The 27,199-nt window shown below is 41.9% G+C and overlaps 3 protein-coding genes across 16 annotated transcripts in view; 2 read left to right on the top strand and 1 right to left on the bottom strand.

The window, feature by feature from the left end:
* The window catches only part of LOC106579312 (src kinase-associated phosphoprotein 1), a 36,356-nt gene extending 35,161 nt beyond the window's left edge, over positions 1 to 1,195 (top strand). Inside the window, exon 13 of the mRNA XM_014159125.3 lies at positions 237 to 1,195. The gene's annotated coding sequence lies outside the window, so the exon portion shown is untranslated. The remainder of the gene's footprint in view (positions 1 to 236) is intronic.
* Positions 802 to 18,259, bottom strand: snx11 (sorting nexin 11). 13 transcript variants are annotated; one of them, NM_001165304.1, is given in 9 exon segments: positions 802 to 1,023; positions 2,789 to 4,956; positions 5,522 to 5,743; positions 5,944 to 6,039; positions 6,176 to 6,276; positions 15,524 to 15,610; positions 16,015 to 16,073; positions 16,541 to 16,622; positions 17,975 to 18,259. In NM_001165304.1, coding segments are annotated over 6 exon segments (1,146 nt in total). In that variant the 5' UTR covers positions 16,042 to 16,073; positions 16,541 to 16,622; positions 17,975 to 18,259; the 3' UTR covers positions 802 to 1,023; positions 2,789 to 4,343.
* On the top strand, positions 17,137 to 27,147 carry cbx1b (chromobox homolog 1b (HP1 beta homolog Drosophila)). 2 transcript variants are annotated; one of them, XM_014158513.3, is made up of 6 exons: positions 17,137 to 17,553; positions 19,264 to 19,348; positions 20,498 to 20,843; positions 20,960 to 21,122; positions 21,212 to 21,306; positions 26,420 to 27,147. In XM_014158513.3, the coding sequence occupies exons 2-6, from the start codon at positions 19,294 to 19,296 to the stop codon at positions 26,556 to 26,558; spliced, it is 798 nt and encodes a 265-aa protein (XP_014013988.1). In that variant the 5' UTR covers positions 17,137 to 17,553; positions 19,264 to 19,293; the 3' UTR covers positions 26,559 to 27,147. The 2 variants fall into 2 exon arrangements, with proteins under 2 accessions (XP_014013988.1, NP_001158757.1); NM_001165285.2 differs by having other exon boundaries at positions 17,399 to 17,553; positions 20,474 to 20,843; positions 26,420 to 27,101.
* Positions 27,148 to 27,199: the final 52 nt, after the last annotated feature.

The raw sequence follows: 27,199 nt of genomic DNA, 5'->3' as shown, positions 1-27,199 counted from the left end.
TAGAACTGCAATTACTGCGTAGACCCAAGGCGTGAAATTTTATCAGCATTATAAGGGACACTGATATGCTCAGTAATGCTTTATTATAGCATCATTGACATAATTGAATTGGGAAATATGACTCCGTAGTGATATTAACTATATGCCAGATAAAATATACAGTATCATACTGCATTACAACAGGAACTATGTTTCTCTCTGACAGTTTGTTTTTGTACTGTGCCTTACTTCCACAGTTGAGTGATGTGACTGACTACATTCCCAATACCCATCAACACTTCGAGATTCCCAAAACACTTCGAGATTGATGACAGATTGACCTTTTTTATTATTTCGTAATATAGTGTAACGCTGTTAGTCATTTTTGCTGTATGTTTTTGTAAAGATATGCTTCATTTCCCTGCATAAATTACATTACCATGGTTCTTCTGAGGCGTTTGGTGTACACGTCAAATTATGGATAATTCTGATGTCACAAAAAGGTTTCCTCTGTTCAATTGTTTCCAATGTATTTGTGCCCATGTGTGTGAATGGAAATTGCTAGAGATTGAGGAAACATTATGCCCCTGTGACAAAAACAGGAAATCCTCACCTCTGGTGAACTGGGGGGGGGGGGGGGGGGCTGTCTATTCCATATTTTGAAGCCTACTAACTGGTGCCTTCAACAGCCTTGTGTCTGAGGCTACATTGCTTGTTATTTTGATGCTGACTTCAAATATGTAGACCACAAGGGGTCAGGCATGCTCCCTTGTGCGATTCATTCTTTTTCAATGAAGAGTTTGAAATTGGAATACCTGAACATTTGCAATAAGAAAACGTTTTTTATTAGATATTTATATTCCACAATAAAATGTACATAAGAACTTGTTTGACTGTGCATATGAAAGTCTATGGCAATATAAATGTCTGGAAGCGAAAGAAACACCTATTTAGGCGAGGTGCTGGTAATATAAATGTCTGTAAATGTCATGCGCTAAAATAGACTAGATGCAAAGTACAGGTGGGGGAAGAAACTACAGTGCCCTCCACTAATATTGGCACCCTTGGTAAATATGAGCAAAACAGGCTGTGGAAAAAAATGTCTTTATTGTTTATCCTCTTGGTCTTTCATTCAAAATATTGACAAAAATCTAACCTTTAATTAAAGTAAAATAATTGAAAATAAATTCATCATAAAACAAATATTTTTCTCAAATATATGTGTGCCACAATTATTGGAACCCCTTCATTCAATACTTTGTGCAACCTCCCTTTGACAAGATAACTGCTCTGAGTCTTCTCCTATAATGCATCATGAGGTTGGAGAACACATGGCAAGGGGTCAGAATCTCTCCAGATCCTTCAGATCCCGAGGTCCACGCTTGTGGACTCTCCTCTTCAGCTCACCCCACAGGTTTTCTATGGGGTTTAGGTTGGGGACTGGGATGCCCATGGCAAAACCTTGATTCTGTGATCAGTGAACCTTTTTTGTGTTGATTTTGAGGTGTGCTTTGGATCATTGTCCTGCTGGAAGATCCAACCACGGCCCAGTTTAAGCTTTCTAGCAGAGGCAGTCAGGTTTTGATTTAATATTTTTGACATTTAACCTTTATTTAATTAGGCAAGTCAGATAAGAACAAATTCTTATTTACAATGACGGCCAAACCAGTGCCAATTGTGCGCCACCCTATGGGACTCCCAATCACGGCTAGATGTGATTCAGCCTGGATTCGAACCAGCGACTGTAGTGATGCCTCTTGCACTGAGATACAGTGCCTTAGACTGCTGCGCCACTCGTAAGCCCTCGGGAGGCTGTAGTGATGCTAGAGGTGTCACTACAGACCCTGGTTTGATCCCGGGCTGTATCCCAACCGGCCATGATCGGGAGTCCCATAGGGTGGCGCACAATTGGCCCAGCGTCATCCGGGTTAGGGGAGGGTTTGGCCGGGTTAGTCCATCATTGTAAAATAAGAATTTGTTCTTAACTGACTTACCTATTTAAATAAAGAAATAGCACTGAGATGCAGTGCCTTAGACCGCTGCGCCACTCAGATGGATACCATGTATCCTAACAAGTTGACCAGTGCCTTTGGAAGAAAAACAGCCCCACAACATCAAAGATCCACCACCATACTTTAAAGTGGGGATGAGGTACTTTCCTACATGGCTATCTTTCCTTCGCCAAACCCAGCTTTTTTGTTTCCAAAAAGCTCTATTTTAGACTCATCTGACCATAGAACCCGGTCCCATTGAAAGTTTCAATAATGTTTGGCAAACTGTAGGCGCTCGAGTTGGATGACAGCAAAGGCTTTTTTTTATGGCAACCCTGCCAAACAACTTGAGGTTATGTAGATGGCGTCTGATCGTGGTTTTGGAGAATTTCTGACCCCAAGACCCAACTAACATCTGCAATTCTCCAGCTGTGATCCTTGGAGATTTTTCAGCCACTAGAACCATCCTCCTCACTGTGTGTGGGGTCAATATAGACATGCGTCCTCTTCCAGGCCGATTGTTAACATCTCCAGTTGTTTTAAACTTCAGTTAGATTTTACTCCTAAGAATTTCTAGGGGTCCCAATAATTGTCACACGTTTCAGAGTAAAATATTTAATTTATTTCACTTTTCTTTTTTTTTCTCAATCATTTTACTTAGATTTTTGTGAATATCTTGAAAGGCAGACATTTTTTCACAGCCTGTTCTACTCATTTACCAATATTAGTGGAGGGCACTAATATTTTATTTCCAAGTAATATTATATTCCACAGAAATATTGTCATCAATAGGTGCATTTTTAGGTTGGTATATTGCCCTTGTATATCCTTGTATGAACTACCTAAGTGAAAAAAAAAGTCTGGTAATCATCTACATAACATAAAAGGGGTACTTCAAACAACTGCTATGCCACTTAAATAAACTAATGCACTGTTAAAATGCTGAATATGAGAACAAACATCCCCAACATTGCAAAACACTGTACAGTGTGTTTGGGACTTTTACCATTGAAGACCATAACATTGAAACCATTAGAACTGCTGTAGCCTGATGGTTTGCTTTTTCAACAGGAATGACCTAACTAATCCAGACCTTTTCTGAAGGGAATAAACCACACACATGGTTCATTTCCTGGACACAGATTAAGCCCAAGAGAAGGACAAACTGAAGGACTGGCTTAAATTGTGAGGATGATCATGAGCAAAAGCTTTTGGTTGCAATCCATTTAATAAACACAAGAGACTAGCCAAACTGATGACATGGTGTGGCAGTAGCAGGAACAGCAACATTACATAATAAGAAAAAGCAATACTACAAGGCGCAGCTCCATGTCAGACATAGCAAACTGATACTGTATACTGGTTATTGGGGTGGGATTGGTGTAGTGTGGGGGGGTCCATGGGTGGATTTGGATCACGTCTTACTCATTTGTCAGGAAGAATGATGGTTCAAATAGGATGTTAGGTACTGTATTTATTTCTCAGAGATCAAATTATATTTCCACAAAATAATGTTTCAGGAATAAAACTTCTGTTTCTAACTACAGAAATAATTTCAGTACAATTCTTGTGCTTTTAGGTGGAACGACACTCACCCCCGTTTGTTCAAGCTGAACCCAGAAACCGCCCCACAACAGCAACACAGAATGCCTAAGGGAACGCATGCAGGATGACACTTTTTCCCCACAGAAGTTACGAATAAAACACAGTCAAAGTTGATTGCATGATAAGTTGTAAGTGTCTTGAGTAACTTTCACCCACTCCAAAGTCATAATCACGTTTTAACAGCGTCACAGTTCTGGATCCCACAGCATTCAGAAGGCATGTGAATTAACTGCCAAATTATTTGCCACATTAATGCCATTGGGGCAACACAGTCGGTTGAGTTAAACAGACTAATTCCCTCTCCGACTTTGACACCATCGGGTACCTCAGGTGTTGTTTCTTCATGTGAGGGATCTTGGTTCGTTTCGGGCTGTTGTTGCGGACGTCTGTTTCTGTGCGGTCTGTTTTGTGATGTCCCTTCTCAGGAGCTGACTCCATGTAGCCATTTGTCTCGTGTCCTTGTTGTCGCTCTCCTTATTACTCCCATCGGATGTTGTAGTCTCCCCATTCCCAAGACTCTCCCCGTCCTCTCCATTAATTTCCTCGTCACTCTCAACCTCTTCTGTTGTGTCCAGCTGATTATCTACTTGTTGAATGTCCAAGGGAGTCTTCTCTTGGGTTGAGTCATCAACACTTTCCACCTCGAGATGAGTCATCGACTTCTACCTTTTGGGTTGCAACGTCACAATTTTCTACCTCTTGGGTTGAGTCATCAACACTTTCCACCTCTCGGCTGATCTCTATGTGGGAGTTGATCTCATCCGTGTGTCATTGGCTGTCCAGCTCAATGGCTGTTACTGTGTCTTTGTCGCGGTCGCTGTCCCCTTCTGAGGTTCTTTCTTGAGCTTCCTCCGCAGGGTTAAGGTCCTCTAGAACTGTCACCTTTAGGCAATCTTGAGAAGTTTCCTCATGGATGTCTAGCTCTGGGCTACTCTGTTTGGGAGGGATTGTCTGTGTAGTCGTGTCTATATGGGTCTCCTCAATGACCCTCTCATTCTTCACCTCTGTTACACACTCCTCCTCCAAGCCGGTGTCCTTTTCACAGTGCGCTTCCACAACTGTCAGCTGTTGACAATCCCCTTGGTGGTGGATCACCTCCTCATGGTCGAGCCTTTCTGGGGTAGATTCTTCATGGCCGTCCCACATAAAGATAGTCTCCACTGGGCTGTGTGTCCCCAGGATGGCCTCTACCTGGAATACATCATGGTCCTCTTGGGTGACCTCTGAGGAAGGGGTCTCACTGAGCTGTAACTCTACAGCGTCTATGTCATGGGGGTCAGCTAGGAACTTCTCAGTCCGTAGGCCCTCTGGCTCACTGGAGGTGAGGTTCACAGGGGTGAGGGGCTCTTCACATTGCAGGGTAGGTAGATGAGGAGCATAGCTGTGGGGAACGAGAAGGCCATGAATTAACAACACTCAACATGACCTTTATACTGACATGTAAAACCTGAAATGCAAGTGTGGGTAACGAATTGACCCCGAGACTGATTTTTCACTTTAAAATGTATGTAAATAAAAAAATACAACGATTGTAAAGTTAAACAAACCATACAACTCTATGCACAAGGACTACTTTTAACAAATTCCACAAAAAGCCCTTTACTTGAAGAACAGTGCATATGCAAAGATTGGTAACAGAATGGCGGTTTGTGCTGTCATTCTGTTACCAAACATTGCATCTGCCGGGATTCAATCCAATCGGCTAGGCACCATAAAGGCAATATTACCGCGGTCGCGGAGATCGCATTCAAAGTAAACGCTGCAGATGTTGGCTCAATTGGAAATTAGTTATGCGGACCGGATTGAATACTGGCCTAAAACAATGTGTTTATTGAACACACTCAAGTCTATTCGGGAGCACACCAGGAGTTTAAACTCAAAACTACACCTCATTTGTGCCTGTGTGGACAGTTGTGCTATTTGATTTGTTGACACTCCAGTCTTACCTCTCCATGGACTCATAAGGAACTGGAGTAAGACTCGGGTCCTGGGCTGAGTCCTCTTCTGAAACCCGGCCCTGATTGTATGAGCTGTAGGTGAGGATGGCCTCTGTCACAGTGTAGGGGGTGTGGCCCTGCACACAGTCCAGGATGTGACCAACTGGCAGTTGGGTTTGCAGGAAGAGGTGGAGCTGGCTATCTGACAGACACACTGTCATGCTACACACTCTGAAGAAAGACAAACACAACGTACGCCAATGTCATGCTCAATGTTGGGGTCTCATTTTATTTGATTAGTCATGTTAAAAAAAGTTCCCTTTGTGCTCATTTCAGGTATGACAATATAATGACCAATAGAGGGAACAACCAAGCACTATAATTGAAATGGTGAAGTCGTAGCTAATTATTAACTTATGAGAGGAACTGACTTGTCCAGAAAGGACTGCAGGCCTTTCCTCCTCTTCTCCAGGAAGTCCTCACCACCAGAGGAGAAGAAGGGCTTGCTGGGAAGGTCTGGGACAGGTCTATAGGACAGACAGGGACAGAAAATAACCCATAGCTCGCAGAACAGGACAACTTCACATTAAAAGTTCCAAATTGATTTTTTTTCTCCAAAAAAGGAGACTGGGGGGGGGGGGGGGGGACATTGCTATGACTTACACCAAGCCAGTGTTCTTCTGCATCCTCTTCTTGAGCCAGACAAACTCACTGTAGCGCCGGCGCACACATGACGTCTTGGCCGTGAAGGCCTTGCTGTTGGTCTGTGAGTAAAAAGAGGGTGCATCATAATGTCCCGTGGATACAGACAATGCCAATGGGAGATATGGACAAAAAGTCACACTGTGATAAATTGATCAATTCAATGTTGCGCGATAGCGATGAATACAACTTTTATTTAAATGCAGTTACTTTCCATTAGCGGCAGGGCTCTAGACTGACTTTTTCCAGTGCCAAGTAAGACATGAAAGAATTTATCTATTTATCTAACATGTTCAGGGAACATGGATGGATATTTTGATGTGCAACATGTTAAAATAGGATTGAATGAGCTGATTTATTTTGGGCTCTTTACCGATCAATATGCCTGCATATTTTTGGGGCATATTGGCCTAGGATATATGCTACATAATTCACCCACCTGAGGAAGCGGGAACTCAAAACACATGAGCTAGATTGCTAACTAAATATGATATTGGTGCTGGATAGCCATGTAATTGATCTAACCGTAATTGTAGTATCCTACAAAAACGTTCATCTCCATTACATACTCTGCCAAGTGGTGGTATTTCCTCAATATTGAGAGTAACAATATGTTTTATACTCACAGAAAGCTGAGACTTCTATCTTTAACAGTAAAAGTTTTTAAAAAGTGTTTGGCCTCAATTACATTTTGAAATATTGCTCAACTTCCATATGTTTGTGCTTATCAGAAGGCATCTCTCGTTTCACTTCGTGCACAAAGGGGGAGAGGGAGTGAGAGCCAGCAGCGATAACAAGACAGGCCAGATATTTTCATTGCAGGAAGTAGGTTAATGCACATTACTGTTGACCTAGCCTCATTGAGAACCAGGCTTCCCTAATTGGAAAGCTTGGTGAAGTCAATGCCACAAAGTAGCTAAAAAGGGGAAGAAAACCCGGTGTAAATCAGTGATGCCTCGCAACACGTCAAACCAATCAACTGCCTTGCTTGGGCAGAAAGTGTTCAAGCCTTACAGTCATTGGTTCAAGCAGAGGAGTTGTAATGCCTTCAACTTGATTTTGTCTATAGAGCACACCTCTGGCAAAACAGAATTATGTTTTTCCTCAAGGTTTTCTTCCATTTTCTGCAATGTTGCAATCTAGCACAAGCAACAACTCTGCAAAATGTGTCCTACCCGGTCGGAAAACATTGACGAACACGCAGCACCCCTTCTACGGACATGTGGGGGAAGGGTTCTTTAAACGTAACATTCAATAAAAATTCCATCAGACAATTATAGCCGTTTCGGCTAATGCAAAATTCTCCTGACATTCAAAGTAGGCGTGAATTTTAGGTATGGCTAAGCGAGACTACTGTTGACCAAATAATGGTAAACAAAATTGCTTCGGTACTGTGTCAGTAATTTTAGGTTTATCGTCCCAGCTCTAGCCCAACCACCTTTGTCCCTAGTATTGATAACTATTTGGAGAACAAAATTGACATTTACACTGAGTATACAAAACATTAAACTGCTCTTTCCATGACATAGACTGACCAGGTGAAAGCTATGATCCCTTATTGATGTCACTTGTTAAAGCCACTTCAAATCGGTGTAGATAAAAGGGGATGAGACAGGTTAAAGAAGGATTTTTAAGCGTTGAGACACAGATTTTCTATGTGTGCCATTCAGACGGTGAAAGGGCAAGGCAAAATATTTAAATGCCTTTGAACGGGTTATGGTAGTAGGTGCCAGGAGCACCGGTTTGAGTGAAGAACTGCAACACTGCTGGGTTTTTCACACTCAACAGTTTCCAGTATGTGTCAAGAAAAGGTCCACCACCCAAATGACATACATACAACTGGAAACAACTGTGGGAAGCATTGGCATCAACATGGGCCAGCATCCCTGTGGAACGCTTGACACCTTGTAGAGTCCATGCCCCAACGAATTGAGGCTGTTCTAAAGGCAAAGGGGGGTGGGGGGGTGCAACTCACTAATAGGAAGGTGTTCCTAATGTTTGGCGTACTCAGTGTATATTATTTTGACGTTGCACTTAACAAAATCTGAAGTGTCAGCCAGTCTTGCCACAGAACGAGACACAGCCTGCTTCAGAGAAGCCATTTAGTCTTGAGCCATAATCAATTACCCATTGAACTGATGGCTTCTCATTGATAACATTCCGCTCTAGAAAATATTAACATCTCTCCTAGGACTTATTCTGCTTTTATCAGGTAGTGCTTAGACGACAACTTCCCCAAAGTGAGTCTGCGTTCTTACCCAAACCAAAAGACTTAGATTAACGGTGACATATCCACGCTAAGGTAAAGGCTAGAAATACGGATACCACTGAGGGTTTCTCATTAGCTAGGTTTCCATCCAATTAGCGACAGATTTATGCAAATATTCTAAAATGCACATAAAATATGCATAAAAACAATGTCCACCATTTTCCCACCAGAGATGTGTCTCCATCAAATGTCCTTGTTACGGGTATAAGGCTATGTGTGATGCCGTAGTGCACATAAAATTCCATGTACCGAATAAAAATAAATACATGTTAGGGCCTCCCGAATGTCGCAGTGGTCTAAGACACTGCATAGCAGTGCTAGTTGTGCCACTAGAGATCCTGGTTCGAGTCCAGGCTCTGTCGCAGCCGGCTGCGACCGGGAGACCGATGGGGGGGCGGCGTCCGGGTTTGGCCGGCCGGGATGTCCTTGTCCCATCGCGCTCTAGCAACTCCTGTGGCGGGCCGGCGGCATGCACACTGACACGGTCGCCAGTTGGACGGTGTTTCCTCCGACACATTGGTGCGGCTGGCTTCCGGGTTAAGTGGGCATTGTGTCAAGAAGCAGTGCGGCTTGGCAGGGTTGTGTTTCGGAGGACGCACGGCTCTCGACCTTCGCCTCTCCCGTGTCCGTACGGAAGTTGCAGCGATGGGACAAGACTAACTACCAATTGGATAACACAAAACTGGGGAGAAGGGGTAAAAAAAATAAGATATATATTTTTTAAATAAACAAAAAATAAACTAGTTAACTTCTTTGGGATAGGGGGCAGTATTTTCACGCCCGGTAAAAAAACGTACCCAATTTAACCTGGTTACTACTCCTGCCCAGAAACTAGAATATGCATATAATTAGTCGATTTGGATAGAAAAAACTAAAGTTTCTAAAACTGTTTGAATGGTGTCTGTGAGTATAACAGAACTCATATGGCAGGCCAAAACCTGAGAAGATTCCATACAGGAAATGCCCTGTCTGACAATTTGTCTGTCTCTGGGCAAAGTACAGCAGCTCTGTTAGTGAGTGGTCAGCCTGGGGACAGTGAGACTGAAGATGCGCGGTCATGAGACTTATCCATTTTTTTCCTTTCAGCCTTTACATTTACATCATTTAGCAGACGCTCTTATCCAGAGCGACTTACAAATTGGTGCATTCACCTTAAGATATCCAGTGGAACAACCACTTTACAATAGTACATCTATATCTTTTTTGGGGGGGGGGTTAGAAGGATTACTATATCCTATCCCAGGTATTCCTTAAAGAGGTGGGGTTTCAGGTGTCTACGGAAGGTGGTGATTGACTCTGCTGTCCTGGCGTCGTGAGGGAGCTTGTTCCACCATTGGGGTGCCAGAGCAGCGAACAGTTTTGACTGGGCTGAGTGGGAACTGTGCTTCCGCAGAGATAGGGGGGCCAGCAGGCCAGAGGTGGATGAACGCAGTGCCCTTGTTTGGGTGTAGGGCCTGATCAGAGCCTGAAGGTACGGAGGTGCCGTTCCCCTCACAGCTCCGTAGGCAAGCACCATGGTCTTGTAGCAGATGCGAGCTTCAACTGGAAGCCAGTGGAGTGTGCGGAGGAGCGGGGTGACGTGAGAGAACTTCGGAAGGTTGAACACCAGACGGGCTGCGGCATTCTGGATGAGTTGTAGGGGTTTAATGGCACAGGCAGGGAGCCCCGCCAACAGGGAGTTGCAGTAATCCAGACGGGAGATGACAAGTGCCTGGATTAGGACCTGCGCCGCTTCCTGTGTAAGGCAGGGTCGTACTCTGCGAATGTTGTATAGCATGAACCTACAGGATCGGGTCACCGCCTTGATGTTAGCGGAGAACGACAGGGTGTTGTCCAGGGTCACGCCGAGGCTCTTAGCACTCTGGGAGGAGGACACAATGGAGTTGTCCACCGTGATGGCGAGATCATGGAAAGGGCAGTCCTTCCCCGGGAGGAAGAGCAGCTCTGTCTTGCCGAGGTTCAGCTTGAGGTGGTGATCCATCATCCACACTGATATGTCTGCCAGACATGCAGAGATGCGATTCGAATGAATACAACATTGCCGGTTAGAATATTTTCGCTATTTTACGAGAAAAATAGCATAAAAATTGATTTTAAACAGCGTTTGACATGCTTCTAAGTACAGTAATGGAATATTTTGAAATTATTTGTCACGAAATGCGCTCGTGCGTCACCCTTCGTATAGTGACCTGAACGCACGAACAAAATGGAGGTATTTGGATATAACTATGGATTATTTGGAACCAAAAGAACATGTTGTTGTTGAAGTAGAAGTCCTGGGAGTGCATTCTGACGAAGAACAGCAAAGGTAATCCAATTTTTCTAATAGTAATTCTGAGTTTAGTGAGCTCCAAACTTGGTGGGTGTCAAATTAGCTAGCCTGTGATGGCCGAGCTATGTACTCAGAATATTGCAAAATGTGCTTTCGCCAAAAAGCTATTTTAAAATCGGACATAGCGATTGCATAAAGGAGTTCTGTATCTATAATTCTTAAAATAATTGTTATGTATTTTGTCAACGTTAATCATGAGTAATTTAGTCAATTCACCGGAAGTATGCGGGGGGAATACTAGTTCTGAACGTCACATGCTAATGTAAAAAGCTGTTTTTTGATATAAATATGAACTTGATTGAACAAAACATGCATGTATTGTATAACATAATGTCCTAGGAGTGTCATCTGATGAAGATCATCAAAGGTTAGTGCTGCATTTAGCTGTGGTTTGGGTTTATGTGACATATATGCTTGCTTGGAAAATGGCTGTGTGATTATTTGTGTCTATGTACTCTCCTAACCTAATCTAATGTTTTGCTTTCGCTGTAAAGCCTTTTTGAAATCGGACAACGTGGTTAGATTAACGAGAGTCTTATCTTTAAAATGGTGTAAAATAGTTGATTGTTTGAGAAAATTGAATTGTGGTATTTTAGTTGGTTTTGTATTTCGCGCCGTGCGATGCCATTGGCTGTTGGCTAGGGGTTCCGCAGGCGGAACGGGGTTCTGCTAGTGGAACGTCTGTCCTCAACAGGTTAAATAGGTTTCCATCACATTATCAAATCTGATAGTTTTGTCACAAAAAATGTGTTATATAGCGAGGGTTTTACAATACCTTTTCCACTGGTGTCACCAACTTTCTCAGTTGATGGCACCAGCACATGATTTGGTCACACACCATCTTCGCCGCTACGTGCCGATAATGACCTGACCCGTGTCCCATACTGCACACGCGTTCCATACAGAACCAGGCTAATAACGACTTGCCATCTTTTACATTAGCATGTTCTTACATGGATTTAGATATGTTTACTCAAACCTACTGGCCCAAAACAGAATTTCGAATGGCCCATTAGTTATTTTATGAATGCATTTATTTTGGGAGATTGCAAAATATAACCTTTCATTCAAGACAGGATAAATATATTGTTTCAGGTGATAATAAAACATGTTTTCTTTAGTTACTTTTTCCTCAACTTGTTTCTCTAACTTTATAGCAAGTCAAGCTTGCTTGGTGATGAGTTGACTAGTTGAATCAAGTGTGTAGTGCTACGGGAAAAACAAACATGTGCACCCCTTTCGTTCTCCAGGACCAGGATAGAGAAATGCTAGATTAGGGTATTGAAGCTGACATCCTCTACCATTGAACTTCAATAATTTCTGTAAATCAGTGCTGTGATTTTCTCACTCCATCCTGCCAGCAATGGGTTGGGTCAACCCTTTCAGCACTCCACCTGTACTGCCACTGTAGCGCAAGTCCACCTCGCAAAGTTTGCATTTCATCACCTTCTCATTTAACTTCTCAAAGTAGCCTATTGCCATACACGACTTCACTGCTATTGCTTCCCTGTCTCTCGCTCTACCATTTTTCCATTTGTTAATGACCATGACGTACGGAGCGCTTTATATCCAAGGCAAATAATTTGAAAGATGCATATCTCCTCCTACTAAACACAAAAAGCATTGTTGCATTAGGTATTTGTTTAATTTTCCCTTTATGATGTTGATGATCACGGCCTGTCAGTGGTAGATTTGTGGTAACTGCACCAGGATTTTACACGGAACAAAAATATAAACACGACATGTAAAGTGTTGGTTCCATGTTTCATGAGTTAAAATAAAAAATTCCCGAAATGTTTCATACGCACAAAAACTGTATTTGTTTCAAATTTTGTGCACAAATTTCATTACATCCCTGTTAGTGAGCATTTCTCCATTGACAAGATAATCCATCCACCTGACAGGTGTAGCATATCAAGAAGCTGATTAAACAACATGATCATTACACAGGTGCACCTTGTGATGGGGACAATAAAAGGCCACTCTAAAATGGGAAGTTGTGTCACACAAACAATGCCACAGATGTCAAGTTGAAGGAGCATGCAATTAGTATGCTGACCGGAGCTGTTGCCAGAGAATTTAATGTTGATTTCTCTACCATAAGTCACCTTCAACATCATTTTAAAGAATTTAATTTAATTTGGCATTACGTCCAACCGACCTCACAACCGCAGACCACATGTAACCACGGCAGCCCAGGACCGCCACATCTGGCTTCTTCACGTGCGGGGTTGCCTGTGACCTGACTGCAGGTTGGTGTCGTGACCAACTTCAGCGGGCAAATGCTCAACTTCAATGGCCACTGGCACGCTGGAGAAGTGTGCTCTTTTTGGATGAATCCCGATTTCAACTGTACCGGGCAAATTGCAGACAACGCGTATGGCGTTGTGTGGGCGAGCGGTTTGCTTGTGAACAGAGTGCCCCTTGGTGGCAGTGAGGTTGTGGTATGGATTTATTTAAATTTACTGATTTCTTTATATGAACTGTAACTCGTTAAAATCTTAGAAATTGTTGCATTTATATTTTTGTTCTGTGTAATTTTGTAAAATAAAAGGTTTTTCAATAAGGGATTTTTCTAAAAGTTAATCATCCCTATGTCATTTAAATCGCTGTCACCCCTAGTGCGTTCTTACCTGAACGAAAAGCCTTGGATTAACGAACGGTGACATCCATGCTATGCTAAAGGATAGAGTTACCGCTTTTCAAGGATGGTACACAGATGCATACAAGTAGTCCCGCTACGACCTTCGCTGAGTCAAACACACCTGCCCCTTTTAGGCCGCCGCTTCCTCATTTTGAGTCCAGGGATTAGGGCCTCGTTCGGAGTAAGCAGATTGTCTAGAGCTGCCAACTCAAGTAGAAATGTTCATCCAAATCGAGGTTAGTAATCGCTGTTTTGATGTCCAGAATCTGTTTCGGTCGTAGAAAATGATGGCGGAGACATTATGTCAAAAACAAAAGTTAAAATCAGTGTAAAAAAAAACAAACACAAAATAGGAGAATTGGTCAGGTAAGACAGATGCCATCCACTGCAGCGCAAACGGGGAGGATTCACTGCTGTTATGCAGTGGATCAATAACTTAAGATGCTCGGGTGTCCACATCACTGAGGACTTAACATGGTCCACACTCACCCACAGTCATGATGCGGGCACAACAGCGCCTCTTTTCCCTCAGGAGGCTGAATAGGTTTAAATATGCTATTGGTACTCCTTGAATATAGCTGACATTCTTGTGCGTTTCATTTTCTTTTACAAGCCCTTCCTCAATGACGCAAAGTTAAAGAAAATAAAACACAAGAATGTCAGCTATATAAAAGCAGCAACAGCGTGTATGTGAGTATGTGGATAGAGCTTGCCAGGTGGTCGTAGAGAGAACAGTCCATGGCTTGGGTGGCTTAAGTCTGGCTATTTCCTTGTAAGAGAGCTTGTAAGTAAGCATTTCACCCGTTGTATTCGGCACATATAAAAAATGTTCTGCATTATGTCCTTCTGATGACTGAATCAAGCACATAGGCTAATGTCAGGAAGGGACAAGGACAGTACAGATTAAGAATTTGAACTGCAGGATTCCATTGTGTTTACAGAGAACAAAGTCAACACTAGATTGTCAAGCAATTTGAATAAAGCCGTCCAATGCAAGACTTCGCTCTCACAGTCACACAGTATCTGCGCATGTGCAAGGGTTCGCTTCATGCTGTTACAGCGTGGTTGCCAGGGCACCAAAACAGCGGAGAAGTTGAGACCCGCGCTTCAAACGCTCTTAGTTTTTGCGGAAATTGACCCACTGCAGTTTACTTTCTGCATCGACATCATGTTGCCGAGTCTACTTTTAAGCATCCAGTTTCTCCAGCTAGCCAGCGCAAAATTTGGTTATGGCTTCGAGAATAAGTCTACATCAAAATAGCTTGATGCTGGTTTAGCAATTCATCACCATGAGTCAAACATCATGGGGAGAGAAAAGTAAACTGCAGAGATTAACAAAAGGCACATGATCATTGTAGAATTCATAACAAATATGTTTACCTCTGAGGAGTTCTGTAAAGCATATTCAGTTAATCAAGTATATTCATGTATTCATAATGTAATTTGTCTAGTTGATCAAAGTGTTTATTAGTATTTAGAAATGTAACTTCGACATAGTGGGAAACGTCATGTGTATAAGCATGTGAATTGAAAATAATTTGGCCTTGAGCTGGGCCTCTAGTGCCCGAAATGATAAGCAGCCAGCAGCAAATCACATTTGTGCAGTGCGTGAAGAGGATAATGGACAGCTATGGAAAATGACCAGTTGATATGTGGGAGTCATGTGCTGGTTGGAAAGTATATATAGAACTTTCTGTAACATTCATATTTTAGTGCATTTTCTTATGACACTTCTGGTTTATAAACGTTTGAAAGTCAGAGGTTTTGTCTCTGGGTCTGTTAAAAGGAAAATGATTAGGAATAGAGTACAAGATTTATCCTTCCATCACCTCCAGCATTCCAACCCACAGGCCATCCACTTTAGTGACATGTAGGTTAATTTGGTGATAGGAGTAGTAATTTGTTTTTCCTGGTCCTGACTCATCTATGACAAATGCACATAATGAGTAAAGAAATGCCAAACTAGCCCTTTCCGATGACTTGGGATCTACAGCTCTAATAAGGACTTACGCACACAGAGACAACTGCTTCTTTGTCAAGTTTAGACAGTAAATGGACACTCACGTGTAGGAATATCTTGAAATCTACGTACGAATTCCAAGACCCGTCATTCTGAACCCGAGGATCTTGGACCCGCACAGCAACAAACTCCTGCAGAGACAAACAAAAGACTGCTTTCACTAATAGAGGGAACTGCAGGCAGTTTGTGTAGCTAAATTGGTGAATCAACAGCTTGCACAGCTAGGAGGAAGTGATACAACATGGTGTTTATGGTTCCATGTCATGGGGACAATCTCAATTGAGCATCCTCGGGTCCTCTCCTCGCCTCCTTCTCAAAACCCATTGGAGGATTAGGTCAGAGGGGCGGGACCTTTACATTTCTCATCAATGGATTTAGATAAGGAGGCGAGGACCCGAGGAGTATGCCATTGAGATTCTCCCATGGATGGCTCGACACTACTGTATATCCTTTTTTCACCCAACAGTTTTGTTTACCAGAGCATACAGTGGAGAAAAGTGTCAGAGTAAATGGGGAGCGAATGAGGGTAACTTACATCTTCTTCGTGATTCTTAATCATCATTCAGAGTATCTGTTAATCCCTTGGAGTGCAATCTGTGTAATAAAAACAAAGAGTATGTTTTTAGTTCCACCTCGAAAAAACAATATATCGGCAGATATATCGGTGACTTTGCTGCCTCCGTAAAAGATGTATTGGAATCGGAAGCAAAAATCTAATTTCGGTCGGACTCTAATTTACATATTTTCGTGATTCTTAATAATCGTTCCGTAGGCTACGCTGCACATGATACATCTGCCAAACGAAGAAGAAACCACAAAATGCAAGAATCAATACCAACGAGTCAGCAAAGGGGAAAACTTTGCCAATGCTTCTCTTCCACAGGTGGCACCTCTCACCGCTCAAGTCTCACTAAAGCACTGTCACATGAGTACATCGGTTTGGGGCCGCAATAATCTTTGTGAAAAACGTACGCATGGACAGCTCAAATGCAGTTAGTCTTTTGCTTCTCTTTGCTGTTAACCATGGGAACAGAAGATTGGGGATGAATTCCTTCACTTGCCCTTTGCCCTCAAGATGACCTCCCTCCTCGTCTTGATAGCACAGAGACGCAACAGGTTTAACTCCTCCACCATCAACCACTCCTGTGTAAAAAAAATAAAAATAAAAAAAAGTATTTGCTCTAGCCACATTGTAAAAACAAATGTTGATACAATTCAAAAGTCACTGACACTAACGTTTGTTTACCCACACTCCCTAGTTATACTAATTTCTGATTAATCATGTTTTGGAATGACAACTTGGGCTAGGCTAGTTGGTTACTTTCATATGTAGTCAGGGTACATTTTAAACGTCTTCTTAAAAATGTGTTTTGAAAGAGCCACAAATAATTAGCCAGCTAACATTAGTTATTCAGAGTTGAGCGCTCCGACCGATATTTCTAAACACTAATTCTACAAGTGTCGAATTGCAAGCAAATGTCGTAGCTTCAATCAATACAAAGATCTGCGGAACTCTGCGCAGTTTCGACGAAATTGTAATTTACTGAAATCATGCCTTGGCATCAATTGAGACGCAATTTCCGTTTCCGGGCAAACTCAAAGTCTTTAAATAAATAAATAAACAGTCGCCATTTTCCCTTCATGATAAATGTTACAGCGCCGACACTTTTGACTTTATTAGCTAAAATATTATGGACAGGAGGAAATCATACACATTTAGTAGAAAATGCTGTGTTAAAATCGAACATGTTCAAGCGGGAGCGGATAGATACCTCGCTGGTACACTCACTGAGCAGATCGACCGACTAGCTAATCTCTAAATCATCTGATACACCTACATGAGATAACTTTGGTTACGTTGGGAAATCCACACAATGTAGAATCGATGCACGTGTACAAAGAATTTTTGAGATCGGAGACGAAGGGGGCGGACACGATATTTAGCTTACACAAGCTCATATTTGATTGATAATAAACTAAACACATTTATAAGAAATTATAACCCAGATTATTTTGCTTATCATAAACATTTGAAGACAGACACTATTTTCCCTCTCGAATAACTCGTTTTGAGGTGAGTTGCATTCTATTCTTGCTAGTCTTCGCTACCTGCACGTTTGTGCTGGGAAATAATGTAATTATAGCTAGCTACAGCGAGTATCTTGCCAACTACAGAAAGATAATGCATTTTTATATACATTGCGTTTTTGTTAGATTAACTAGCTAGCTAACATATTCAGAATGTGCATGCTAGCGATGCTTTTGTTTTCTATTGAAACCAATATGGAGGAAAGTGGCGTGTGTAACTAGTACTCGAGAGCTCGCCTGAATCGGGGATGAACGGTGGCTCTGTAAATAACAGGGAGCACTAGTAACTAGACCGCTAGTTCAGTTTTCAAACGATATTAAACCATTTTTTGGAAAACTGATTATTTGCACTCTGGTCAAGCATGATGCCGTATCACGTAAGAGTTTCTAAACGATTTTTGGTTCACCTCGTATTGTACCCAATGTTGCCAACTGTTTTTCAGTTTGGGCGCTTGGTAGCCTAGTGATTAGAGCGTTGGGCCAGTAACCGAAAGGTTGCATATCGAATCCCCGAGCTGACAAGGTAACAATGTGTCGTTCTGCCACTGTTCCTAGGCCGTCATTGTAAATATGAATGTGTTCTTAACTGACTTGCCTAGTTAAATAAAAAATAAAATAAATCAACTATTTTTCAGTAAGAATCTGTATTGGCTCCTTGTCTTGAGAGGACCGTTTCCGCGACGACGTCACAGCACCAATTCGCCTTGCTGCGGCACAGCTGCTTTCCCAGCGTAGCGTTTTGTCCCCTTTCCCGCCGCACAGCTCCCCTTGTGATTCTCTGCCTGTGTATGCGCTGTTACTGTGATTTCTGTTCCAGACAACTTCTCCCACTCTCGTTTGCAGCATAGTTGTTTGGGAAAATTCGCTAAAGCTATCAAAACTCCCCCAAGGCTATCTGAAAAGTAGCTGCATTTGTCGTTAGACTCTTTTACCAATAAAAGTCGCCGAATGTGTCTAAAAACTCACTAAATAGAGCGACTAAGTCGCTAAATAAGCCCCTAGAAAGGTTTTGACTAAATTGAATTTATTTGACTTTTCGTAATAGGTTAGGAGAACTTACGCAGCAGGTTAGGGTTAGCTAAAATCCCCCCCCCCCAAAAAAATACCCCAAAATGTAAATGATACAAGCTGTATCCCTTCTAGTTTTGGACCCCCTAGTGAACGTAGTTTTTCCTCATGTAGTAAAATGACAAACAACGTAAAGGGAATAAAAGCGCCATCTTTAGGTCGGTTGGCCTACTCGTATTGTAAGTGGTTACTTGCCCTCCAGTTGTTGCACAGATTGAAGGATGTGTTTATTCTCCCATCTCCTGCATGATGGCCCAGTAATTCTGCGAGCTAGCTACCGCAACATCTGTGGTCAATTGAGCCCAACAAAAAAATTGTAGCTGCCTGAGGCCACCCTGTCCATATTCTTGTGCTTCTCTCCAGCACTGTACTCATTTGCTATTAGAAATTTGCACACTGGTACTCTTGATGCACATCAATTTTCAGTATCTACAAAAATAAACCATTCACTCCCCAAAGTTCTCACATTTTTTTTGCCCAACTACGTCAATGGCCCATGTTAGAGCCCTGTAAAAATGGTATAGATATGTAGACATTCATGAATCGCTTTCTCTCCAATGCTATTTTTTTATCCTGTCTACCTTGTTGATTCCTGACCCCCATCGCCCCTACTCTTGACGTTGACCAGGAACCAACTGCTGGTCCCACGGTCTACCTGATGAGTATGAGCGAGTCTACAGAACCTTCTAATGATGCTCCCACTCTTACTGAAGGTCTTATAACATTTTACAAATATACAAGCCATTTCTGTTTTGTCTGTGTGGGGTAAGGGAGTAGATGTTTTTGCAAAAGTCAAGCTGCTATTTCTACTAACAAATCTTCTTCTGCAGCAGTGGGTAAACATAGGCGTTTATAATTTATGTGTGGGACTCTGTGATGTTGTGAGTTTCCCATCTACCTCTAATGTGTTTCACTGAATTACAGTATATAATTTGAAAAGGTGATGCTACCACTCACAAGATGCCATAGAGCTCAGCATCTTTAGGCTTTAAAGGGGCAATCTGCAGTTGCTACATACATTTTTGAACTTATAAATGAATGGTAAACATGAGCAAAAAAGACTATCAAATAAATAATACAAATACTGAGCTATATTATATGCACAAAAAAGGGGAACATTTTATACTAGTACAATTGTTCAGAAATTGATTTAACAAGTAATACATTTTTTTTGTTATTTTCTGGTGTGTGCCTGGCCAAAGAGCTCTATTTTCAAAAGGCTCAGTGCCGTTATCCTCGCAATGGGAGGATGCCGGAGTATTGAAAATAACTTTGACATGTCTTTTTAGATTTGTTTTATTACTTGTTAAACAAAATCTCCTCTGAGCAATTGTATTAGTATAAAATAATTGAGCATACGTTATAGCTCAGTTTTTGTATTATTTATTTTATAGTCTTTTTTTGCACATCTTTATCAAGGGTGTCAATAATTTAGGTCATGATCCTACTGTATACCCATTGATTCTTAAAGAAAATAACTTATAAATGCCTCATTAACTTAAACTGTCTTACCACCTCAGAACCCAAAATATAAGCTTGGTTTACTCCAATGTTTGTAAACATTGCAAATGTTATTAAACACTGTCTAGCATCAACATGCTTAAAACTATACTTTTCATATCTTGGGTGGTCAGTCCTTGTAGTATATGAATTTGAGAGTGGTTACATTTCTCCAGGCCCATCCCTTAGCTTTTTTTTTAACCAAAACAGAGGCGGGGAATTCGCTTTGTTATTGTTTCAACTGCGGATTACCCCTTTAGTCAAAAGTTCAGTATAAGTGTCACCTCAACAGAGTGGCCGTTTTCTGGAGCCGTGATTTGCTGCTCCTGCACCCACAGCCCACATTTCCCCTGCATCTGCAGACAACATTTCCCCTGCACCTGCAGACATCAATCCCCCTGCACCTGCAGACATCAATGCACCTGCAGACATCAATCCCCCTGCACCTGCAGACACCAATCCCTCTGCACCTGCAGACATCATTCCCCCTGCAGCTGCAGACATCATTCCCCCTGCACCCACAGCCTCCACCCAGTCTCAGGTGACGATGACAACGCCGGCTGAGAAGACACAGGAGAAGAAGGCAGAGGATGTGGTGCCCGTGGAGGAAGAGGAGGAGGAAGAAGAATATGTGGTGGAGAAGGTCTTGAATCGAAGAGTCGTGAAAGGAAGAGTGGAGTACCTTCTCAAGTGGAAAGGCTTTTCGGAGTGAGTTTCCACAATATCCCTAGTGTGTGGATTGCTTGTATTGACCAATCAAAACACCACTTTCCCTCCAATGCCGTTTTCGGGCTTAATTAACACCTGCCTGTATGTTTATCCAGTGATGACAACACATGGGAACCAGAGGATAATTTGGACTGTCCGGACCTGATTGCACAGTTTCTGCAGAAACAGAAATCGGCTCATGAGTCTGTGGGTAAGAGGAAGTCTGCAGAGACTAGTGTGGAAGGAGAGGAAAGTCGACCCAAGAAGAGAAAAGATGACGTAAGTCCTAAAGACCGAAGCATGTACACAGATGCAATCATTTGTCTTTGCTCTGTCACATTGATTGACTGTGATTCACTGTGTTTTAGCCAGAGAAACTAAGGGGCTTCGCTCGAGGATTGGATCCAGAAAGGATTATTGGTGCCACTGACTCCACTGGAGAACTCATGTTCCTCATGAAATGGTTTGTATAGCCTTTAATTGCCCTATTCATTTGAATTTATTTGAACCTTTATTTATACTGCTTACTAGACCTAATCATGGAGCAGTAGCATGTTAACTCACGTTGTGCATACTGTCTACCTGTCAATTCCCAAACAGCGTAGATCAGCATACATTTCAAACTAGTCCTTGCTGGTCTGATGCTGGTCAAACTGGTCTGACCAGCAGTGACTAGCTCAGGAATAGGCAACAAGATTAAGCCGCGGGATGATTTTTGTAGGAGGGCCGAACCTAATAATTTGTAAACTGCAAACTGACCACAACTAAACCCATAAAGAGATTGTTATTTTCAAATCCAATCATTCATACCTTGATTACATTGAGACACAATTCTCTTTTTTCTTTTCTCGTGGGAATACTTGGGAACAGATTTCTTAAATGAAACACATTTTTAGCCAAATTCCGGTGATTTTAGTAATTTCTGACTGAACTAAAAACCCTTAACGCTTACCTTAACCATTTTACATTTCAACTTCAATGGGGTGACGTCCGTTGGACTTTCTAAGGATTCTGTATAGCAAGGACCATTTTTAGAATTTTAAAGCTCAGCCAAGTTCAAATTGGAATACAATGTCAGATATATTGTTTATTTATACAACAGATTAATGTGATATCACTGTGCGTGCTTCATCTAACAGCAGAACCAAATGACCTGGATAGCAGTTGCGATTACATTAAAAGTCCATAATTTAAGTGATCAATGCTGTTCAAGATTCTCCACTGATTATTACAGTAATTGTGAAGATCTCCACAGACCTGCGATTAACTATGCATGCTATCTTGAACATTCACGCTTTATATGATTACATAACAAGAAATGTACAGTGCATTTGGAATGTATAAAGACCCTTGACTTTTTCCATATATTGTTACGTTACAGCCTTTTCTAAAGTTGATTTTTTTTTGATTCCCTCATCAATCTACATACCATATCCCATAATGACGAAGCAAAAACAGGTTTAGAAATTTAAAACATGGAAATATCACATTTAAATAAGTATTCAGACCCTTTACTCAATACTTTGTTGAAGCACCTTTGGCAGCGATTACAGCCTCGAATCTTCTTGGGTATGACACTACAAGCTTGGCACATCTGTATTTGGGGAGTTTCTCCCATTCTCTGCAGGTTGGATGGGGAGCGTCGCTACACAGCTATTTTCAGGTCTCGCCAGAGAAGTTCGATCGGGTTCAAGTCTGGGCTCTGGCTGGGCCACTCAAGGACATTCAGAGACTTGTCCCGAAGCCACTCCTGCATTGTCTTGGCTGTGTGCTTATGGATCGTTGTCCTGTTAGAAGGTGAACCTTTGCCCCAGTCTGAGAACCTGCGCCAGAGCACTCAGGACTTCATCAAGGATCTCTCTGTACTTTACTCTGTTCATCTTTCCCTCGATTCTGACTAGTCTCCCAGTTCCTGCCACTGAAAAACATCCCCACAGCATGATGCTGCCACCACCATGCTTCACTGTAGGGATGGTGCCAGGTTTCCTTCAGACGTAACGCTTGGCATTCCGGCCAAAGAGTTCAATCTTGGTTTCATCAGACCAATGAAGCTTGTTTCTCATGGTCTGAGAGATCTTTAGGTGACTTTTGGCAAACTCCAAGTGGGCTGTCATGTGCCTTTTACTGAGGAGTGGCTTCCGTCTGGCCACTCTACCATAAATGCCTGATTGGTGGAGTGCTGCAGAGATGGTTGTCCTTCTGGAAGGTTCTCCCATCTGAACTCTAGAGCTCTGTCAGTGACCATCAGGTTCTTGGTCACCTCCCTGACCAAGACCCTTCTCCCCCGATTGCTCAGTTTGGCCGGGCGGCCAGATCTAAGAAGAGTCTTGGTGGTTCCAAACGTCTTCTATTTGAGAATGATGGAGGCCACTGTGTTCTTGGGGACATTCAATGCTGCAGAAAGTTTTTGGTACCCCAGATCTGTGCCTTGACACAATCCTGTCTTAGCGCTCTACGGACAATTCCTTCAACATCATGGCTTTGTTTTTGCTCTGACATGCACTGTCAACTGTGGGACCATATATATATATATATATACACACACAGGTGTGTGCCTTTCCAAATCATGTCCAATCAATTGAATTTACCACAGGTGGACTCCAATCAAATTGTAGAAACATCTGGTAGGCCTGATCACAACAGTGGTAGGCCTGATCACAGACAACGACGATCACCTCAACGTAGCCAAGACTAAGGAGACGATTGTGGACTACAGGAAAAGGAGGACCGAGCACGCCCCCATTCTCATCGACGAGGCTGTAGTGGAGCAGGTTGAGAGCTTCAAGTTCCTCGGTGTCCACATCAACAACAAACTAGAATGGTCCAAACACACCAAGACAGTCGTGAAGAGGGCACGACAAAGCCTATTCCCCCTCATGAAACTAAAAAGATTTGGCATGGGTCCTGAGATCCTCAAAAGGTTCTACAGCTGCAACATCGAGAGCATCCTGACTGGTTGCATCACTGCCTGGTACGGCAATTGCTCGGCCTCTGACCGCAAGGCACTACAGAGGGTAGTGCGTACGGCCCAGTACATCACTGGGGCTAAGCTGCCTGCCATTCAGGACCTCTATACCAGAGGAAGGCCCTAAAAATTGTCAAAGACCCCAGCCACCCCAGTCATAGACTGTTCTCTCTACTACCGCATGGCAAGCGGTACCGGAGTGCCAAGTCTAGGACAAAAAGGCTTCTCAACAGTTTTTACCCCCAAGCCATAAGACTCCTGAACAGGTAATTAAATGGCTACCCGGACTATTTGCATTGTGTGCCCCCCCAACCCTCTTTTTATGCTGCTGCTACTCTCTGTTTATCATATATGCATAGTCACTTTATCTATACATTCATGTACATACTACCTCAATTGGGCCGACCAACCAGTGCTCCTGCACATTGGCTAACCGGGCTATCTGGATTGTGTCCCGCCACCCACCACCTGCCAACCCCTCTTTTACGCTACTGATGATGAACTCTCTGTTCATCATATATGCATAGTCACTTTAACCATATCTACATGTACATACTACCTCAATCAGCCTGACTAACCGGTGTCTGTATGTAGCCTCGCTACTGTATATAGCCTCGCTACTGTATATAGCCTGTCTTTTTACTGTTGTTTTTTTCTTTACTTACCTATTGGTCACCTAACACCTTTTTTTTTTTTTTTTTTGCACTATTGGTTAGAGCCTGTAAGTAAGCATTTCACTGTAAGGTTGTATTCGGCGTATGTGACAAACTTTGATTTGATTTGATCTCAAGGATGCTCAATGGAAACAGGATGCACCTGAGCTCAATTTCGAGTCTCATAGCAAAAGGTCTGAATACCTATGTAAATAAGGTACTTCTGTTTATTTGAAAAAAATGTGCTAAACATTTTTTATTGAATCCATTTTAGAATAAGGCTGTAACAAAATGTAGAAAAAGTCAAGGGGTCTGAATACTTTCTGAATGCACTGTATAATTACAGTAATCTCATTGTGACCATGGCTATTTACTGTATTGCAAAAAATTATATTGAATTGTTTGGTTGACAACACAATCAAATATCAACATTTTTAAAGGAGATTTATCTACTGCTTGGATAGTTTCATCTGCCACTGACTTAGTCTGGTTTTAATTCCAGTTTGTCTACAAATTAATAACTGACATGTTGGATTCACGTCTCCATCTCAACCAAAAATCTAAGTCATAGAATAGGATTAAATCAAACTTTAAATGCACTTTAAATAACGTTTGATTTGATTTAGTCCTTTTCTTTAACTTGCATTTTTGGTTGATGTTGGATTCACATCTCCATATCAATTTTTAACTTTTAGACAAGCTGGAATTAAAGCCAGACTAATTCAGTGGCAGATGAAACTATCCAAGCAGAAGGTCCTTCTTCAATGTTGATATTTGGTTGCGTTGACAACCAAACACAATTCAATATCATTACATTTTAAATTAACTAGAGCTTGAAACCCTAGGTCTATTGTATTGTCTATTTTTTTATTTATTCGTGATTGAAGTCAAACAATTGCTGTTGATGACTTTGTAAATGCTATATACTGTAGGCTTAAATGGCATCATTGATGATTGGTAAAGTATGGTCACATTTCATTTGCTCTGTTAAACCTACCCTTTGGAATGACTTTGATAGCAAATTTGACATTGTGCAAATTCAACATATTTTATACATGGTTTCTGTCAATTTGGTTACCGTGATGCCGTAATCCTGAGGTTTAAATTTCACCCTCAAAACAAGCTTACCTGACTTTTCTTTTCTCCCCAAATCCAATGTATTTTCCATGTAGATTCCACATCACAATAAGTTGTCAAATTACATTGAAACAACATTAGTTCAACCAGATGGTGCCCAGTGGGATGTCTTAAATAAGTAAGCACTTTGATGCTGGTTTTGCTGGTCACCAGCATCAAAGTGTCCAAAACCCAACGAAGGCTGGTCACCAGCATATGCTGGTCTATGCTGGTTTTTTTCAGCAGGGTATGCATCAATGAAAACAACAATAATCCATTGTGTTCATCTCCCCATTCCTTGCATCCTGACCTACAGATGCGGTCAAATATATTTTACATTTTTAAATTTAACCTTTATTTAACGAGGCAAGTCAGTTAAGAACAAACTCTTATTTACAATGACGACCTACCCCGGACGACGCTGGGCCAATTGTGCGCCGCCCTATGGGACTCCCAATCATGGCCGGATGTGATATTGTCACCCTTGCACTTTGCAATGGAAATATTTACCTGCAATTTACCACATGCAAGCTAAATTAACAAGAATCATTGTCTCCAACCTAGTTCATTTGAATAATTTAGTCCAGGACATTTGAAGTGAAATCTAAATTTAATTTAAAGAATGTCTTGGTCCTGTGCGGTTGTAAATCAAACAAATGCACGTGTAAACACAACTTTTTTCCCCAACTTATTTTAGAACAAACTGAATCATGCAACGGTGCCAATATATTTCACCGCATCTGTATGCTTCATGGCATCACTACAATCCCTGAATTAGCCACAACCCTCCACTTAAGTACTCATCCAACTCGTGGTTCTTTCCACACGGCCTGTTCTTGTAGGAAAAACTCTGATGAAGCAGACCTGGTACCTGCTAAGGAGGCAAACGTGAAGTGTCCACAGGTGGTCATATCCTTCTACGAGGAGCGGCTTACGTGGCACTCTTACCCCACCGAGGAGAAGGAGGATGACAAGAACTAGCCGTTTGGTGTCAAGCTGGTTCTGAAGACTATAGAGGTAGTGCAAGGGCATATGGGTTCTAGGCAGAGGGTCTGAAAAAGCAAGATAGCATTTGGACTCCCTTTTTGGCTTAATATCACCCATCAGGTTAAACTCTTATCTGGATATGATCAGTCAATACAGGCTATGGGTTATCTTGAGGAAACACAACCCTGGAAGAAATATATAATGCAGTGTTAATTTTTAAAGATTCACTTCAGTGATGGTTTATTTGGATACTACAAGATAATTTTCACATGGCACACTTGATTAAGAGGTACAGACCTTTTTGCTATGACATTACTGTATAGGCTGGTGGAGATGTTATCATTCATAGTGTTGTAAACAGGAGAACAGTGCCATTTTGTCTTTTAACGTAAATGTTTTGTAGCTTTTAGTGCAAAACGATGTTAATCTGTGCTCATTTTGTGACGGTTTTATTCGTGTATTAAGGTGACTTGTTGAAAACCATATCTTTTTACTTTGCTCATTTGTCCATCTTATCATTCTAACATTTTCATAAACAGAACTTGCTTGTCTGTTTTTGGAGAATAAACAACTTTTTGTTACAGTTGTCTCAGTATCATTCTGACAAATAGCTACAAGTTTGTGGAAATAGTTGG

Source organism: Salmo salar, chromosome 19, assembly GCF_965601325.2.
Source record: "Salmo salar chromosome 19, fSalSal1, whole genome shotgun sequence".
In the NCBI taxonomy this organism is placed as follows: Eukaryota; Metazoa; Chordata; class Actinopteri; order Salmoniformes; family Salmonidae; genus Salmo; species Salmo salar.
Note: the sequence above shows the minus strand (reverse complement) of the source record. Positions and strands in the feature narration are given on the sequence as shown.

Bases quoted from the DNA above. Each gene is read 5' to 3' on its own strand.
- snx11 (XM_014158519.3), bottom strand. From the start codon at position 16,041: ATGATGATTAAGAATCACGAAGAAGAT. The intron at 15,611-16,014 runs GTAAGTTACCCT...TTGTCTCTGCAG, and splicing joins TTAAGAATCACGAAGAAGAT to GAGTTTGTTGCTGTGCGGGT. The intron at 6,040-6,175 runs GTAAGTCATAGC...TCTGTCCTATAG, and splicing joins CAGAAGAACACTGGCTTGGT to ACCTGTCCCAGACCTTCCCA.
- cbx1b (NM_001165285.2), top strand. From the start codon at position 19,294: ATGAGTATGAGCGAGTCTACAGAACCTTCTAATGATGCTCCCACTCTT. The intron at 19,349-20,473 runs GTCTTATAACAT...CTGCACCCACAG, and splicing joins TGCTCCCACTCTTACTGAAG to CCCACATTTCCCCTGCATCT. The intron at 21,123-21,211 runs GTAAGTCCTAAA...ACTGTGTTTTAG, and splicing joins CCAAGAAGAGAAAAGATGAC to CCAGAGAAACTAAGGGGCTT.